Here is a 17,959-nt window from a genome sequence, read left to right as displayed (position 1 = left end):
TTCTCCCGGTGCTCCCGATTAGCCAATCCGGGCCTGCCGCCACATTATAGCAGTTTATAAATCTAAAATAATACATACTGTATATCATCACCTATTGTTGTGATAGATCTTCTTATCAAGTTTTTGTAAACATTACAAGTTTTGAACTTCTATTTGCTATTTATGGCCTGTATGCCTCATTGACCTGGGCTCATACAACTTGTTTTGGAGTAAAAAGCATAATGTATGTATGGATTATTTTGACTATAACAAATACTCAGATTAAACATTGTGTTATTTAACCTGTGCCTGAATTTAATTTTATACACTTATTTTATTCTCATCCATTCACTTCTAATGACTGCTCATTTTTGACCACAGGTGTATAAAAGTTAAACAAACACCAAAAAGTTAAACATTATCCAAATTTATTGTGTGTTACATTTTATGCCAGTGTTACAGTAGACTAGTACAATGACATTTATTTCCATTGATTTATCCATGTCCCATGAAGTAACAAACACTATCAGATATGCTAATTTAGTAATCCTGTCAGAAAAAAAAAAAGTTGATAACGTGAGCTAAGTTAGGTAACCGCCTTCGAAGGCACACGAGCCGAGGACAGGAGATCATTCCCTCATGATTCTGTTCTATTCAATTCAACTCTATTCTGCGGCTAACACGAGGGACGAAAACACCTCGAGGAGCCAAAGAAACACTCCTTCCCATACCGGGAGTCGAACCCGGGCCGCCTGGGTGAAAACCAGGAATCCTAACCGCTAGACCATATGGGAGTCATGTGTGAGAGAGTGTACGTGGCCAGTCCAAGGACAGGACTTTGTCGTGTGTGTGTGTGTGTGTGTGTGTGTGTGTGTGTGTGTGTGTGTGTGTGTGTGTGTGTGTGTGTGTGTGTGTGAGAGTGAGTGAGAGAGAGAGAGAGAGAAACCTCCTTTAACAATGTGAGGCTGACCAATGATGATAGTAGTAATGCATTAATAGCTCATAGTACAGGAGGCTATTTAAAAGTATATAATAGTACACTTCTAATATTATACACTGTTTATTGACAGTGCGGAGCTGAAGAAGCATGTCTAGGTCGACAGTGGTGTGGAGAAAAGATCTGGCTGCCCAACGCCTGACTAGTGTCCAAAACTCGAGAAATACTCAACTTTATGCTAATTTAAATGAAACACGCCAGACGGCAGCCAATTGGTGTGGAGACAGGCAGTGACGTCAGTCACGAGCGATATGTGTTGGAATCTCTGCCGGATTTAGTGTGTAAATCACAGCCTATTATTTAAACACATTACTATATTAAAATTCAGATTTCTCATGCAGTTCAGATGGTTTCATTGTGACTGGCTGGGTTTACAAAAGTGTATTAAATTGACACCACATCTTTATTTTAGGAATTTAAACAAATAAAGCTTGCATCTTTCCTCCTATAATCATGTGTATAAACTAGGCTATAATTTTACCCCACAAATCTAAAAACATCTCTCATTAACACATTTTTTGATATTCAACTAAATACGTCACAGTTCACTATTTTCCAGACACAAAAATAACCTCAAGGCTGTTTTTGCTGATTCTCACAAATGTTGATTTTCAAGTTAAGTCAGCTTTACACGGCACAGATTGTTTCAACGCAGCTTCAGTCAAAAATAGGAAAATAACGATCAATGATGCAATTTCTTCAAATAGGCCTATGACACAAATTCTACAGAAGACGGTGTCATTATTCAGCTCAAATCACTTTAATGTTAATATTCAGAAATTATTCGAAATTAATAAGAGTATATCCATTTATCAAATGAGTTCACATGAGATTTCGTGTCATCTGTGGTCAAGAGAAACTAAAGGAGTCATGACATAAACAATCTAATTTGTTGTGATCTTTTGACATAAGAGGTCTCTGTAACATTAATAATATGTTTATTTTATATAGTGCCTTTCAACCACACTTTACAATATAGAACAATAAAGTACATTTGCATATGCCCGCCTCCAGAGCAAGACATTGACGAATAGTCACACATCATCACACCATAGGCCTTTTTTTTGTAAAAGAGTTTGCAAATAAACTTTTGTTGACAGAGGAAGCGTCTGACAACAGCTGCATCAAAAACCATTGTAATTTTTCATAATGCTTAAATGACTGCTTTATATGGATCAGTGTTTTCAAAACACAAGCAATGGCGAGTGGGCGTTGACACTGTTTCCTATGCAGTGACGTTAGCCAATCATAACAGTGGTCGTTTACTGACCAGCCTTAAAGGAGCCGCGCCTTAAAAACGGATAATTTCAGACAGAGGCTCAGAATGACGGTTGAAAATAACTGTTTTTCCACATATTTCCAAGTTATTTTTTTAGAAAAATACCTTAACATAGTGAACCTCACGGAACATATATATATATATATTAAAAAAATAATCCATGTCTTGACCCCTTTAAGAAGTGTGGGTCATCTTACCCCGTCTTATATTTCAAAGCACGGTGGTATTACATAACAGATGGTAGCTCCGCCCCCTCATGAGTCGAAGCCCCGCCCACCGCACATAGAAGCCACCCGACAACACAACACTGTCTCTCGGCAGAGAAACTCCTCAGAAACACAGATTTCTCGGACCTGTTCTCCGTGGGAACATGCATTCGGGCCAGCTGGAGAAAGCGGGATCTCTGAGGAAACGGACTCTCTCTCGAGGGATGAGCGAAGAAGAGTCTCTTCGGCACATCATCAGAGAGGTAACGTTATGAGTCTTCAGAGTCCGGATCTTCTTTGTGTGACTCGTGACTGGGTTTCTGGGTTTCTGCTGTAATTGTCTTCTGATCTTTGATGGTGGTGTCTCCTGGATTACATTAGCCATCCTATTATAAACGCCAAAGCCTCGATAAGATGATAATTGGCTGATTTGGGACTGTTCTCTAACTGTAGATGATCAAATTCTCTTTACCTGAAGACTTACTTGATTATAAATATATAGCAAATGCTATTCTTATTTTTCTTAAATAAATACGACCTGTCATTTTAACAGAACACACCCTCCGATGATGATGTGCGCGATGATGCCGAATCTCGCGATAAAAAACGAATTAGACGTGACGAACGATCAAAGCTGTTCATGATTTACTGATTTTACTGCAGAATTGAAATATGTTATAATCTCCCTCTATGATCAATCAGTGTTCGCAATCATATGAAGTTTTAGTCTGAAACTTCAGTCTTAAAGGGACAGTTCACCCAAAAATTAGAATTCTGTCATCATTTACTCTCCCTCATGTCGTTCCAAACACGTAAGACTTTCGTTCATCTTCGGAACACAAATGAAGATATTTTGAATGAAATCTGAGAGATTTCTGTTCCTCCATTGACAGTCTACGCAATTAACTAGGCTACCACTGTGACTGTGATACTTCAAAAAGTTCATAAAGAGATCGTAAAACTAATCCATGTGAATTGAGTGGTTTAGTCCGATTTGTGGCACTTTTTTGTAGGGCATGGAATCGACAAAGTGAATCCATTCTGAGGTGAATCGACTCCAAAGTGAATCCATTCTGAGGTGTTGGGAATCAAGAGTCGATTCCATCAAGACCCATATAGTAACATAGTGTCGGCCCACATCTGGGCCGTGTGGGGTCCAATTGTACCAGATGTGGGGTGGATTTCTGGGAAGGAATTGAATCCTCTTTAAAAGCCTTTTTCAAAATAACAGCTCATAATTCGCCTCTGGTTCACTAATAGTTTTCAGAAATACGATTCATTTCCGTGAACAGATTCTTTCGGGCGGTTTGTTTCAACGAACTGGTTAAACCGAATCAGCGGTTCTTTTACGCTATCGTTTCATGATGTCACTAGAACGTCTTTCTTCACACTGAAACATTATAATAATTATTATTACCTTTCATCCGCTGAAGTTAATAGTGTTTGTCGTCACGGTTTCATTCTGTTATTCTACTTGGACATGTTTTTAAAGTTTAAGACATTCAAGTTTTGCACCCCGATATTCCGCAGAAGTGAAATTCACAACTTTGGATGAAAACACAGCTATAGCACTATGGGCAACCACAAACAGGTGAAACACAATATTCCTCATTATAATAATTCATACGCAGAATAAAGGGGTGGGGCCTGGTTGAGTTAGTTAGTAGTAGGGCTGGTCCGAATACCATTTTTTGAGCTTCGAAGCTTCGGTAGTAATGAACATCGAATATTCAAAGCTTCGAATCTCTATATATCTGTCTGTCCATTTGCATTTTGATTATTTCGAGAACCGTTCATCCAAACGACTTCACAAGGAGTGCAGTGTCGTATTTGGTGCAATATAGATATAGACAGGCGAGACGTGACACGTTCAGAATTAATAAACTACAGAACAGTGCGAGCGGGAAGCGCGCGGGCCTCACGCGAGCAGGGCTTATATGCTCCGAGAACGAACACTGCACTAGTGATATAAAACACACAGGTCTGTTAACTTAAGCAATATTTTTAATAAGTCTTCTAATATTTTTCTCACTAACAAATTACTGACAAAGTAGGGTAGATTTAAATAAAGAAGCGGCGCGCCTCACGCGAGCAGGGCTTACATGCCCCGAGAATGGACACTGCATAAAACACACACACATGAGGTCTTTTAACTTAAGCAATATTTTTAATAAGGTATAGTCTTATAATATTCTCACTGACAAAGTCGGGTAGATTTAAATAAATAAAAATGAAATTTAAATAAATAAAAACGAAATTTAAAGACAAACGAAAAATAAATGAACGAACTGTAATAGCCTAAGAACACGGTAGCAATAACAATTTAAATAACAACATCACAAATTTCTATTAATATTTCGCAGTAGATTAATTTAGATTGATAATAACGGGTAAAAAGGATAATACATTTTGTTTCTATTATTCTATTTTCCACAATGTCAAAGCAACGCAGCTTAACCCAAAACTCAGGCACTTCTGTCCACACACACTCCGCTGTTCTGCTCTAGCCAGAGAACACTCCCGTTGCAGGAACACTTTTAGTAGTCCAAGAAGAAGCAAATATATTTATTAAGTAGCTATAACGAAGTTATATGTTAAGTATTATATTTCACCAGATTTTATAGTGTAAAACATATTCAAGCGCGAATGAGAACCGTTTCGAGGGGGATGCCAGGTGTGCAAAAAAACACACACAAAAAACGAATATTCGAATGTCACATTTTCAAATCGAATACCAACCCACCGAACGAATATTCGAATATTTGGGTCCAGCCCTAGTTAGTAGTGTGTTAAACTGGCGGTTATGGATTGGGGCGGGACATTTCCCAAACACCCTCAAAGCGCTCGACCAATCACAACACACTGCTCCAGCCAACCAATCAGAGCACAGTGTGCTTTTCAGGAGGAGGGGCTTCATAGAGACAGGAAGTAAACAGAGCGTTACTGACAGACTGGGAAGAGAGGAGCCGCAACAATGGAGAATATGAGGAGAATAATCAACATTCAAGCAGGAAAACCTGTTCTAGTAGAGCCTGAAACATCATCAAGACTGTGTAAAACAGCATAATGCGGCCTCTTTAAAACTCCAAATTCAGCCAGATTTCCTTTCAGAATCCTTTGATGGAGTTTGTTTCTTTACTGTTTTATATTAGTAATCAATAATCTGCTGTTGTTTGTGTGTGCAGGCAGAAGAGTCGAGCAGACACCTGTCCCGCAGCGACAGCCGGTACGGGACCCTGAAGAGAGGAGCGAGGGAGGAGAGCCAGGCGAGTACTAGGGGTTTGAGTGTGTGTTCTAGCAAAACCGTGTGTTTGAGTGTGTGTTCTAGCAAAACCGTGTGTTTGAGTGTGTGTTCTAGCAAAACCGTGTGTTTGAGTGTGTGTTCTAGCAAAACCGTGTGTTTGAGTGTGTGTTCTAGCAAAACCGTGTGTTTGAGTGTGTGTTCTAGCAGAACCGTGTGTTTGAGTGTGTGTTCTAGCAAAACCGTGTGTTTGAGTGTGTGTTCTAGCAGAACCGTGTGTTTGAGTGTGTGTTCTAGCAAAACCGTGTGTTTGAGTGTGTGTTCTAGCAAAACCGTGTGTTTGAGTGTGTGTTTTAGCAGAACCATGTGTTTGAGTGTGTGTTTTAGCAGAACCATGTGTTTGAGTGTGTGTTTTAGCAGAACCGTGTGTTTGAGTGTGTGTTTTAGCAGAACCGTGTGTTTGAGTGTGTGTTTTAGCAGAACCGTGTGTTTGAGTGTGTGTTTTAGCAGAACCATGTGTTTGAGTGTGTGTTTTAGCAGAACCGTGTGTTTGAGTGTGTGTTCTAGCAGAACCGTGTGTTTGAGTGTGTGTTTTAGCAGAACCATGTGTTTGAGTGTGTGTTTTAGCAGAACCATGTGTTTGAGTGTGTGTTTTAGCAGAACCATGTGTTTGAGTGTGTGTTTTAGCAGAACCATGTGTTTGAGTGTGTGTTTTAGCAGAACCATGTGTTTGAGTGTGTGTTTTAGCAGAACCGTGTGTTTGAGTGTGTGTTTTAGCAGAACCGTGTGTTTGAGTGTGTGTTTTAGCAGAACCGTGTGTTTGAGTGTGTGTTTTAGCAGAACCGTGTGTTTGGAGTGTGTTTTAGCAGAACCGTGTGTTTGAGTGTGTGTTTTAGCAGAACCATGTGTTTGAGTGTGTGTTTTAGCAAAACCGTGTGTTTGGAGTGTGTTTTAGCAGAACCGTGTGTTTGAGTGTGTGTTTTAGCAGAACCGTGTGTTTGAGTGTGTGTTTTAGCAGAACCGTGTGTTTGAGTGTGTGTTTTAGCAGAACCGTGTGTTTGGAGTGTGTTTTAGCAGAACCGTGTGTTTGAGTGTGTGTTTTAGCAGAACCGTGTGTTTGAGTGTGTGTTTTAGCAGAACCGTGTGTTTGAGTGTGTGTTTTAGCAGAACCATGTGTTTGAGTGTGTGTTCTAGCAGAACCATGTGTTTGAGTGTGTGTTTTAGCAGAACCGTGTGTTTGAGTGTGTGTTTTAGCAGAACCATGTGTTTGAGTGTGTGTTTTAGCAGAACCGTGTGTTTGAGTGTGTGTTTTAGCAGAACCGTGTGTTTGAGTGTGTGTTTTAGCAGAACCGTGTGTTTGAGTGTGTGTTTTAGCAGAACCGTGTGTTTGGAGTGTGTTTTAGCAGAACCGTGTGTTTGAGTGTGTGTTTTAGCAGAACCGTGTGTTTGAGTGTGTGTTTTAGCAGAACCGTGTGTTTGGAGTGTGTTTTAGCAGAACCGTGTGTTTGAGTGTGTGTTTTAGCAGAACCGTGTGTTTGAGTGTGTGTTTTAGCAGAACCGTGTGTTTGAGTGTGTGTGTTTTAGCAGAACCGTGTGTTTGAGTGTGTGTTCTAGCAGAACCGTGTGTTTGAGTGTGTGTTCTAGCAGAACCGTGTGTTTGAGTGTGTGTTTTAGCAGAACCGTGTGTTTGAGTGTGTGTGTTTTAGCAGAACCGTGTGTTTGAGTGTGTGTTCTAGCAGAACCATGTGTTTGAGTGTGTGTTCTAGCAGAACCGTGTGTTTGAGTGTGTGTGTTTTAGCAGAACCGTGTGTTTGAGTGTGTGTTCTAGCAGAACCATGTGTTTGAGTGTGTGTTCTAGCAGAACCGTGTGTTTGAGTGTGTGTTCTAGCAGAACCGTGTGTTTGAGTGTGTGTGTTCTAGCAGAACCGTGTGTTTGAGTGTGTTCTAGCAGAACCGTGTGTTTGAGTGTGTGTGTTCTAGCAGAACCGTGTGTTTAAGTGTGTGTTCTAGCAGAACCGTGTGTTTGAGTGTGTGTTCTAGCAGAACCGTGTGTTTGAGTGTGTGTTCTACCAGAACCGTGTGTTTGAGTGTGTGTTTTAGCAGAACCATGTGTTTGAGTGTGTGTTCTAGCAGAACCGTGTGTTTGAGTGTGTGTTCTAGCAGAACCGTGTGTTTGAGTGTGTGTTCTAGCAGAACCGTGTGTTTGAGTGTGTGTTCTAGCAGAACCGTGTGTTTGAGTGTGTGTTCTAGCAGAACCGTGTGTTTGAGTGTGTGTTCTACCAGAACCGTGTGTTTGAGTGTGTGTTCTACCAGAACCGTGTGTTTGAGTGTGTGTTCTAGCAGAACCGTGTGTTTGAGTGTGTGTTTTAGCAGAACCGTGTGTTTGAGTGTGTGTTCTAGCAGAAGCGTGTGTTTGAGTGTGTGTTTTAGCAGAACCGTGTGTTTGAGTGTGTGTTTTAGCAGAACCATGTGTTTGAGTGTGTGTTCTAGCAGAACCATGTGTTTGAGTGTGTGTTTTAGCAGAACCATGTGTTTGAGTGTGTGTTTTAGCAGAACCATGTGTTTGAGTGTGTGTTCTAGCAGAACCGTGTGTTTGAGTGTGTGTTTTAGCAGAACCATGTGTTTGAGTGTGTGTTCTAGCAGAACCGTGTGTTTGAGTGTGTGTTTTAGCAGAACCGTGTGTGTTCTAGCAGAACCGTGTGTTTGAGTGTGTGTTCTAGCAGAACCGTGTGTTCGAGTGTGTCTTCTAGCAGAACCGTGTGTTTGAGTGTGTGTTTTAGCAGAACCATGTGTTTGAGTGTGTGTTTTAGCAGAACCGTGTGTTTGAGTGTGTGTTTTAGCAGAACCGTGTGTTTGAGTGTGTGTTCTAGCAGGAGTGTGTGTTTGAGTGTGTGTTTGAGTGTGTGTTTGAGTGTGTGTTTGAGTGTGTGTTTGAGTGTGTGTTTGAGTGTGTGTTTGAGTGTGTGTTTGAGTGTGTGTTTGAGTGTGTGTTTTAGCAGAACCATATGTTTGAGTGTGTGTTTTAGCAGAACCGTGTGTTTGAGTGTGTGTGTTCTAGCAGAACCGTGTGTTTGAGTGTGTGTTCTAGCAGAACCGTGTGTTTGAGTGTGTGTGTTCTAGCAGAACCGTGTGTTTGAGTGTGTGTGTTCTAGCAGAACCGTGTGTTTGAGTGTGTGTTCTAGCAGAACCGTGTGTTTGAGTGTGTGTTCTAGCAGAACCGTGTGTTTGAGTGTGTGTGTTCTAGCAGAACCGTGTGTTTGAGTGTGTGTTTTAGCAGAACCATGTGTTTGAGTGTGTGTTCTAGCAGAACCGTGTGTTTGAGTGTGTGTTCTAGCAGAACCGTGTGTTTGAGTGTGTGTTCTACCAGAACCGTGTGTTTGAGTGTGTGTTTTAGCAGAACCATGTGTTTGAGTGTGTGTTCTAGCAGAACCGTGTGTTTGAGTGTGTGTTCTAGCAGAACCGTGTGTTTGAGTGTGTGTTCTACCAGAACCGTGTGTTTGAGTGTGTGTTTTAGCAGAACCGTGTGTTTGAGTGTGTGTTCTAGCAGAACCGTGTGTTTGAGTGTGTGTTCTAGCAGAACCGTGTGTTTGAGTGTGTGTTCTACCAGAACCGTGTGTTTGAGTGTGTGTTCTACCAGAACCGTGTGTTTGAGTGTGTGTTCTACCAGAACCGTGTGTTTGAGTGTGTGTTTTAGCAGAACCGTGTGTTTGAGTGTGTGTTCTAGCAGAACCGTGTGTTTGAGTGTGTGTTTTAGCAGAACCGTGTGTTTGAGTGTGTGTTTTAGCAGAACCATGTGTTTGAGTGTGTGTTCTAGCAGAACCATGTGTTTGAGTGTGTGTTTTAGCAGAACCATGTGTTTGAGTGTGTGTTTTAGCAGAACCATGTGTTTGAGTGTGTGTTCTAGCAGAACCGTGTGTTTGAGTGTGTGTTTTAGCAGAACCGTGTGTGTTCTAGCAGAACCGTGTGTTTGAGTGTGTGTTCTAGCAGAACCGTGTGTTCGAGTGTGTCTTCTAGCAGAACCGTGTGTTTGAGTGTGTGTTTTAGCAGAACCGTGTGTTTGAGTGTGTGTTCTAGCAGGAGTGTGTGTTTGAGTGTGTGTTTGAGTGTGTGTTTGAGTGTGTGTTTGAGTGTGTGTTTGAGTGTGTGTTTGAGTGTGTGTTTGAGTGTGTGTTTGAGTGTGTGTTTGAGTGTGTGTTTTAGCAGAACCATATGTTTGAGTGTGTGTTTTAGCAGAACCGTGTGTTTGAGTGTGTGTGTTCTAGCAGAACCGTGTGTTTGAGTGTGTGTTCTAGCAGAACCGTGTGTTTGAGTGTGTGTGTTCTAGCAGAACCGTGTGTTTGAGTGTGTGTGTTCTAGCAGAACCGTGTGTTTGAGTGTGTGTTCTAGCAGAACCGTGTGTTTGAGTGTGTGTTCTAGCAGAACCGTGTGTTTGAGTGTGTGTGTTCTAGCAGAACCGTGTGTTTGAGTGTGTGTTTTAGCAGAACCATGTGTTTGAGTGTGTGTTCTAGCAGAACCGTGTGTTTGAGTGTGTGTTCTAGCAGAACCGTGTGTTTGAGTGTGTGTTCTACCAGAACCGTGTGTTTGAGTGTGTGTTTTAGCAGAACCATGTGTTTGAGTGTGTGTTCTAGCAGAACCGTGTGTTTGAGTGTGTGTTCTAGCAGAACCGTGTGTTTGAGTGTGTGTTCTACCAGAACCGTGTGTTTGAGTGTGTGTTTTAGCAGAACCGTGTGTTTGAGTGTGTGTTCTAGCAGAACCGTGTGTTTGAGTGTGTGTTCTAGCAGAACCGTGTGTTTGAGTGTGTGTTCTACCAGAACCGTGTGTTTGAGTGTGTGTTCTACCAGAACCGTGTGTTTGAGTGTGTGTTCTACCAGAACCGTGTGTTTGAGTGTGTGTTTTAGCAGAACCGTGTGTTTGAGTGTGTGTTCTAGCAGAACCGTGTGTTTGAGTGTGTGTTTTAGCAGAACCGTGTGTTTGAGTGTGTGTTTTAGCAGAACCATGTGTTTGAGTGTGTGTTCTAGCAGAACCATGTGTTTGAGTGTGTGTTTTAGCAGAACCATGTGTTTGAGTGTGTGTTTTAGCAGAACCATGTGTTTGAGTGTGTGTTTTAGCAGAACCGTGTGTTTGAGTGTGTGTTCTACCAGAACCGTGTGTTTGAGTGTGTGTTCTACCAGAACCGTGTGTTTGAGTGTGTGTTTTAGCAGAACCGTGTGTTTGAGTGTGTGTTCTAGCAGAACCGTGTGTTTGAGTGTGTGTTTTAGCAGAACCGTGTGTTTGAGTGTGTGTTTTAGCAGAACCATGTGTTTGAGTGTGTGTTCTAGCAGAACCATGTGTTTGAGTGTGTGTTTTAGCAGAACCATGTGTTTGAGTGTGTGTTCTAGCAGAACCGTGTGTTTGAGTGTGTGTTTTAGCAGAACCGTGTGTGTTCTAGCAGAACCGTGTGTTTGAGTGTGTGTTCTAGCAGAACCGTGTGTTCGAGTGTGTCTTCTAGCAGAACCGTGTGTTCGAGTGTGTGTTTTAGCAGAACCATGTGTTTGAGTGTGTGTTTTAGCAGAACCGTGTGTTTGAGTGTGTGTTTTAGCAGAACCGTGTGTTTGAGTGTGTGTTCTAGCAGGAGTGTGTGTTTGAGTGTGTGTTTGAGTGTGTGTTTGAGTGTGTGTTTGAGTGTGTGTTTGAGTGTGTGTTTGAGTGTGTGTTTGAGTGTGTGTTTGAGTGTGTGTTTGAGTGTGTGTTTGAGTGTGTGTTTGAGTGTGTGTTTGAGTGTGTGTTTGAGTGTGTGTTTGAGTGTGTGTTTGAGTGTGTGTTCGAGTGTGTGTTCGAGTGTGTGTTCGAGTGTGTGTTCGAGTGTGTGTTCGAGTGTGTGTTCGAGTGTGTGTTCGAGTGTGTGTTCGAGTGTGTGTTCGAGTGTGTGTTTGAGTGTGTGTTTGAGTGTGTGTTTGAGTGTGTGTTTGAGTGTGTGTTCGAGTGTGTCTTCTAGCAGAACCGTGTGTTTGAGTGTGTGTTCTAGCAGAACCGTGTGTTTGAGTTTGTGTTCTAGCAGAACCATGTGTTTGAGTGTGTGTTCTAGCAGAACCGTGTGTTTGAGTGTGTGTTTTAGCAGAACCGTGTGTGTTCTAGCAGAACCGTGTGTTTGAGTGTGTGTTCTAGCAGAACCGTGTGTTTGAGTGTGTTCTAGCAGAACCGTGTGTTCGAGTGTGTCTTCTAGCAGAACCGTGTGTTCGAGTGTGTCTTCTAGCAGAACCGTGTGTTTGAGTGTGTGTTTTAGCAGAACCGTGTGTTTGAGTGTGTGTTTTAGCAGAACCGTGTGTTTGAGTGTGTGTTCTAGCAGGAGTGTGTGTTTGAGTGTGTGTTTGAGTGTGTGTTTGAGTGTGTGTTTGAGTGTGTGTTTGAGTGTGTGTTTGAGTGTGTGTTTGAGTGTGTGTTCAAATGTGTCTTCTAGCAGAACCGTGTGTTTGAGTGTGTGTTCTAGCAGAACCGTGTGTTTGAGTTTGTGTTCTAGCAGAACCATGTGTTTGAGTGTGTGTGTTTGAGTGTGTGTTCTAGCAGAACCGTGTGTTTGAGTGTGTGTTCTAGCAGAACCGTGTGTTTGAGTGTGTGTTCTAGCAGAACCGTGTGTTTGAGTGTGTGTTCTAGCAGAACCGTGTGTTTGAGTGTGTGTTCAAGTGTGTCTTCTAGCAGAACCGTGTGTTTGAGTGTGTGTTCTAGCAGAACCATGTGTTTGAGTGTGTGTTTGAGTGTGTGTTCAAGTGTGTCTTCTGGCAGAACCGTGTGTTTGAGTGTGTGTTCTAGCAGAACCATGTGTTAACTCTCTCACAGATCTATACTTGCTGAACAGGACTCACTGATCCAATCAGATCAGTTTTGTTACAAACATGTTACTTTGTTGCAAGTTTCGTGTACTAATGAACAATTATATGGTTTTTTTTAGAGTGAAGATGATCTGCTTTCTGAGAACGTAGAAATGGTAAGATTTACATATTTTTTTAAACCAAATTATATGTGTAATAGTTTTACTGTTGTGAATTATAAAAGCTGCTATTTCATGAAAGATTCAGTTTCCAGGATAGGTGACGCAAGCAAATTCAAAATATGAGTAGAGCATAAGTGACCCTGATGCATGCTGGGACACGCAGGTGAGGGAGACTCGTGTGGTGAATCATCAACAGGTGTGTGTGTCTCGAGTCAGTGTTTACTCGTGAGACGCTCCTCTGTGAATCACACCACTCAGGGGCTCAGTAGGCATATCTCTCTAAGCCCCGCCTCTCTGAGCGCTGCTCTGCTGTGATTGGTCAGAAGCAAACGCTCATTATCATATCTGAATCTCAGCTCTTGATCACAGTGATACGAACAGTAACGATGGCGTGGGTTTCACCGCCCAATCTCAGAAAACAGCGACGACTCGACACGAACAACACGAGCCGAACTCTCCCAGTCTCAGATACACTACAGTGATTGAGGGCGGAGCTAAGAGACGCTGCTCAGCCAATCAGGACCAGAGGCTGACATTATGCAAATTAGTTACAAACCTGAGACTGAATTACTGACGATTCGTTTCAGTTCAGAATCACTTCTTTCTTTAAGGAGACAAACTCTTTTACATTCACACTCAGCTCTATCACACACTACATGACAGGGAATATGTGCAGGCATTACAGCGGCACTTTAAGAACTATAGAACGTCAAAGCTGACAAAATAAGAAAAAAAAATGCAAATAAATGTAAAAAACAAACAAAAATTAGTTTTCTTTATGTATTATTATATTTTCTCCACATTTATTAATGAATCTATTTATACATTTGTTTACATTTATTTCTTAAAGGTGCAGTGTGTAATATTTAGTAGGATCTGTTGACAGAAATGCAATATCATAAACATAACTATGTGTTCAGTGGTGTGTAAAGACCTTACATAATGAGGAGTATGTGTGTGCAGGAGCTGGACACTGATGAGTGTGTGTGTGTGTGCAGGAGCTGGACTCTGAGGAGTGTGTGTGTGTGTGTGCAGGAGCTGGACACTGATGAGTGTGTGTGTGTGCAGGAGCTGGACTCTGAGGAGTGTGTGTGTGTGTGTGCAGGAGCCGGACTCTGAGGAGTGTGTGTGTGTGTGTGCAGGGACTGGACACTGATGAGTGTGTGTGTGTGTGCAGGAGCTGATCTCTGAGGAGTGTGTGTGTGTGCAGGGACTGGACACTGATGAGTGTGTGTGTGTGTGCAGGAGCTGGACTCTGAGGAGTGTGTGTGTGTGCAGGAGGAGTGTGTGAGGACTCTCTCGCTCCAGCAGGAGGCGCTGCTCTTCCAGGTTGATGTTCTTCAGGACGCGCTCGAGGGGACGGAGGAGATGCTCGCCGAAACACAGAGAGAGACTCATCAGCTCACACTGGTACTGAGACCCGCTGCTCCACACACACACACACACACACACACACACACACACTGAGCTAAAGATATGTGTTTCTGTCTGAGCAGGAGCTGGAGAGAGAGAGAGCGATGAGGAGGAAGATGGAGGACAAGCTCGCCTCAGTAACACAGGAGATGGAGAGGTTACGAGAGGTGAGGAAACACTACGCTTACACAATCACATCACATCTATATATATAGAGAGAGAGAGAGAGAGACACACACTGCATGCTTGCATAACCATGTTTGGGGAACTGTGAGTGTGTTCACTTCTCTCTTATTTTGTTATTTTATCATTCACCATGAGAGCAAAATGTGCCTGATGTGTTTTACTGTAGGAAGTGCGATAGAGGGATCCCCGAGAATCCTTTAGTTTCATGAAACACCTCACATCATTTCCTGAGGATGAGCAGACGCTTCTGAGTCTTGTGACGTTTCACTCATCCGCAGTTCTGGAATAAACACTCATTTCCTCCAAAGGGAAACATTATTTCAACTTATCCTTCAAATAATCATGGAATTCATGGTGAAAACCTACATTACCCATGATGCTACAGTCAGAAAGTTCCACCAGTCAGAGAGCCTCGACAAGCAAATCACGCCAAGATATCTCTTTAGCTCCGCCCACTCCCATGAAGCACTGCGAACGAGTCGATCTCAGAATACTGAAATATTAGTACATTCAGGACATGGCATCTTTACACTTTATTCAAATATTATTAGAAATGTGTTGTCGAGTGACGTGTTTCAGAGGATCATCTGATAAACTACAACTATCATTACCAGTCTTGCTAAATGTTAAATATGATTCACATAAATTGCTAAATGACTATAAATACTAAAAAAAAAAAAAATCTATTTAATAAAGGTAAAGGAATTGACAGTAATTGTTGTCACAAAACATCTCTTCTCCTCCGTCAATGAAGTGAAAAACAAAACATTTCATAGATTTGTTTAACACTGAATGAGGATCAAGTGATTTTATAAACCTAAATCTGTCCCACTTTATATGAGCTGTCTTTAGCTGCTGTTCTTACATCACAAATAACTGTTTTTGAAAAGAAATTGACAACATTTTGTCCTGCATTAAACTGATCAAAAGTGACATTAAAGATATTTATAATGTTACAAAAGATTCTATATCAAATTAATGCTGTTCTTTTGAACTTTCTATTCATCAAAGAATCCTGAAAAATAAAAATGTATCAGTTTCCACAGAAATATTATATTTATAAAAAAAAAAAAAGCTTCTTTGCACTAAGAACTTAGTGACGAAACACGTTTGTCCGCTCAGGGCCACCGTAGAAACATGTCGGTGTAAGCGGACCCGCGGTGTGTGTAGAGAGAAACGCCTCATTCTAAGATAATAAAACACAACGCTTCATTATGTAAGCTCTTTATACACCATTGAACACACAGTTATGTTTATGATATTGCATTTCTGTCAACAGATCCTCCTAAATATTACACACTGCACCTTTAACTACTTGGAACTTTCAAAGTGGTTTGCTGCCACCCTTATGGTTTATAATCTGCCTCCAGATTGTGTTTGACGGATGTTTGCTCGTGTGTTTAGGAGAGGACAGTGGAGCAGACGTGCAGACCCGCTCCTGAAGGATCATCAGTGGATCGAGACGAAACTCCACTCCCGGCCAGTGGAGGCGCTCCTGTGCATCTCAACACACCAGTGCTGCACCTGAAGAACATCATCAGACAATCCCTGGGTCTCTCGGTGTGTGAGGATCATCAGACTCCTGAAGTGTGTGAGGATCTTCAGACTCCTGAAGCTCAGGATGAGAACGAGGAGAGCAGTGGATACGAAGACGCCCCGTCTGAGTTCTCTCCCACTGCCGACACTCCCGACGTTCCCGACATTCCCGATCCCGATGAGGAACCCGACGGGAATATCCCTGCCAGGATCCGCACTAATGATGACTCCTGTACTCTCTCTTAAAGTCCTTTATATAACCATACAAAAAAAAAGGTTCTGATAAATTTGTGTACTATAGAATTGTGACACTTGATCCAAGTTACATTCACTGAAACAGCCTTTGCACAAGCTAACAACTTTACAATGAAGACTACTTTGTTTTACTCATCACCAGTCAACAAAATTATTTAGGAAAAGAAGGAATCTGCACTTTGGATCCCACTTTATATTGGGTGTCTTTAACTAGTGTGTTTACTTTTAAATAATTTCAGGTGTAATTACACTGTTGACGTTCCCATAAACCTTCCCAAACCTGTCAATTCATTCACAATACAACATCAACATAGAACACTGTACCCAACAGTTATTATTTGCTGGCGTAAGTACCTAGTAGGTAAAGAGGACCTGTTCTGCCCTTTTACAGGCTCTACTAGAACAGGTTTTCCTTTTAAAGACACCTAATATAAAGTGTGATCGGACTTTGTTTTTGCTAGTAAATTCCATGTTTTTTGTTTTTGTTTTATTTGTTTTATTTTTTATTTTTGTGTTGGATTTTAAGACACTTGTTAATAAGGAATTACTTTGTATTTGTATTTTGGCCCTTTTAAAAAATGCAATTTGTTTTATTTTTTATTTTTGTGTTGGATTTTAAGACACTTGTTAATAAGGAATTACTTTGTATTTGTATTTTGGCCCTATTAAAAAATGCAATTTAATTTGTTTCATGTTGTATTAATCACGTCACAGTTATCACTTTAAGAACAAAAAACAACGGAGCGGTAATGAAGCCTGCAGGATTGAGGAAGTTTCACAGGGAATCTGTTCAGTAGGAGCTGTTAGTGAATCAGGACAGTTTACAGTTAGAGAAAACCTGCCGGCAGAAAAGCCAGTTCCAGTATTGATGAAGAAGTTCCAGTATTGATGAGGTAGAGTTCCAGTGTTGATGAGGTAAGAAGTTCCAGTATTGATGAGGTAAGAAGTTCCAGTATTGATGAAGAAGTTCCAGTATTGATGAGGTAGAGTTCCAGTATTGATGAAGTAAGAAGCTCCGGTATTAATGAGGTAAGAAGTTCCAGTATTGATGAGGTAAAACGTTCCAGTATTGATGAAGTAAGAAGCTCCGGTATTAATGAGGTAAGAAGTTCCAGTATTGATGAGGTAAAACGTTCCAGTATTGATGAAGAAGTTCCAGTATTGATGAGGTAGAGTTCCAGTGTTGATGAGGTAAGAAGTTCCAGTATTGATGAGGTAAGAAGTTCCAGTATTGATGAAGAAGTTCCAGTATTGATGAGGTAGAGTTCCAGTGTTGATGAGGTAAGAAGTTCCAGTATTGATGAAGAAGTTCCAGTATTGATGAGGTAGAGTTCCAGTATTGATGAAGTAAGAAGCTCCGGTATTAATGAGGTAAGAAGTTCCAGTATTGATGAGGTAAAACGTTCCAGTATTGATGAAGTAAGAAGCTCCGGTATTAATGAGGTAAGAAGTTCCAGTATTGATGAGGTAAAACGTTCCAGTATTGATGAAGAAGTTCCAGTATTGATGAGGTAGAGTTCCAGTGTTGATGAGGTAAGAAGTTCCAGTATTGATGAGGTAAGAAGTTCCAGTATTGATGAAGAAGTTCCAGTATTGATGAGGTAGAGTTCCAGTGTTGATGAGGTAAGAAGTTCCAGTATTGATGAAGAAGTTCCAGTATTGATGAGGTAAGAAGTTCCAGTATTGATGAAGTAAGAAGCTCCGGTATTAATGAGGTAAGAAGTTCCAGTATTGATGAGGTAAAACGTTCCAGTATTGATGAGGTAGAGTTCCAGTGTTGATGAGGTAAGAAGTTCCAGTATTGATGAGGTAAGAAGTTCCAGTATTGATGAGGTAGAGTTCCAGTGTTGATGAGGTAAGAAGTTCCAGTGTTGATGAGGTAAGAAGTTCCAGTATTGAT

General features: G+C 41.4%; 1 protein-coding gene and 1 non-coding gene across 3 annotated transcripts; one reads left to right on the top strand and one right to left on the bottom strand.

The window, feature by feature from the left end:
• Nucleotides 1–701: 701 nt before the first annotated feature.
• trnae-uuc (transfer RNA glutamic acid (anticodon UUC)) lies at nucleotides 702–773 on the bottom strand. The gene has a single exon. It is a non-coding gene; the product is annotated as a tRNA-Glu (tRNA).
• A 1,771-nt stretch (nucleotides 774–2,544) lies between these two features.
• si:ch1073-456m8.1 (leucine-rich repeat flightless-interacting protein 2) lies at nucleotides 2,545–16,344 on the top strand. Of its 2 annotated transcripts, none has more exons than XM_056239421.1 (6): nucleotides 2,545–2,724; nucleotides 5,647–5,727; nucleotides 12,628–12,663; nucleotides 13,948–14,079; nucleotides 14,166–14,249; nucleotides 15,673–16,344. In XM_056239421.1, exons 1-6 carry the CDS (start codon nucleotides 2,626–2,628, stop codon nucleotides 16,048–16,050), a joined length of 810 nt encoding a protein of 269 aa, XP_056095396.1. In that variant the 5' UTR covers nucleotides 2,545–2,625; the 3' UTR covers nucleotides 16,051–16,344. The 2 variants fall into 2 exon arrangements, with proteins under 2 accessions (XP_056095396.1, XP_056095395.1); XM_056239420.1 differs by having other exon boundaries at nucleotides 13,915–14,079.
• Nucleotides 16,345–17,959: the final 1,615 nt, after the last annotated feature.

Source organism: Rhinichthys klamathensis, unplaced genomic scaffold, assembly GCF_029890125.1.
Source record: "Rhinichthys klamathensis goyatoka isolate OS25496 unplaced genomic scaffold, OSU_Roscu_1.1 h1tg000562l_1, whole genome shotgun sequence".
NCBI lineage: Eukaryota > Metazoa > Chordata > Actinopteri > Cypriniformes > Leuciscidae > Rhinichthys > Rhinichthys klamathensis.
Note: the sequence above shows the minus strand (reverse complement) of the source record. Positions and strands in the feature narration are given on the sequence as shown.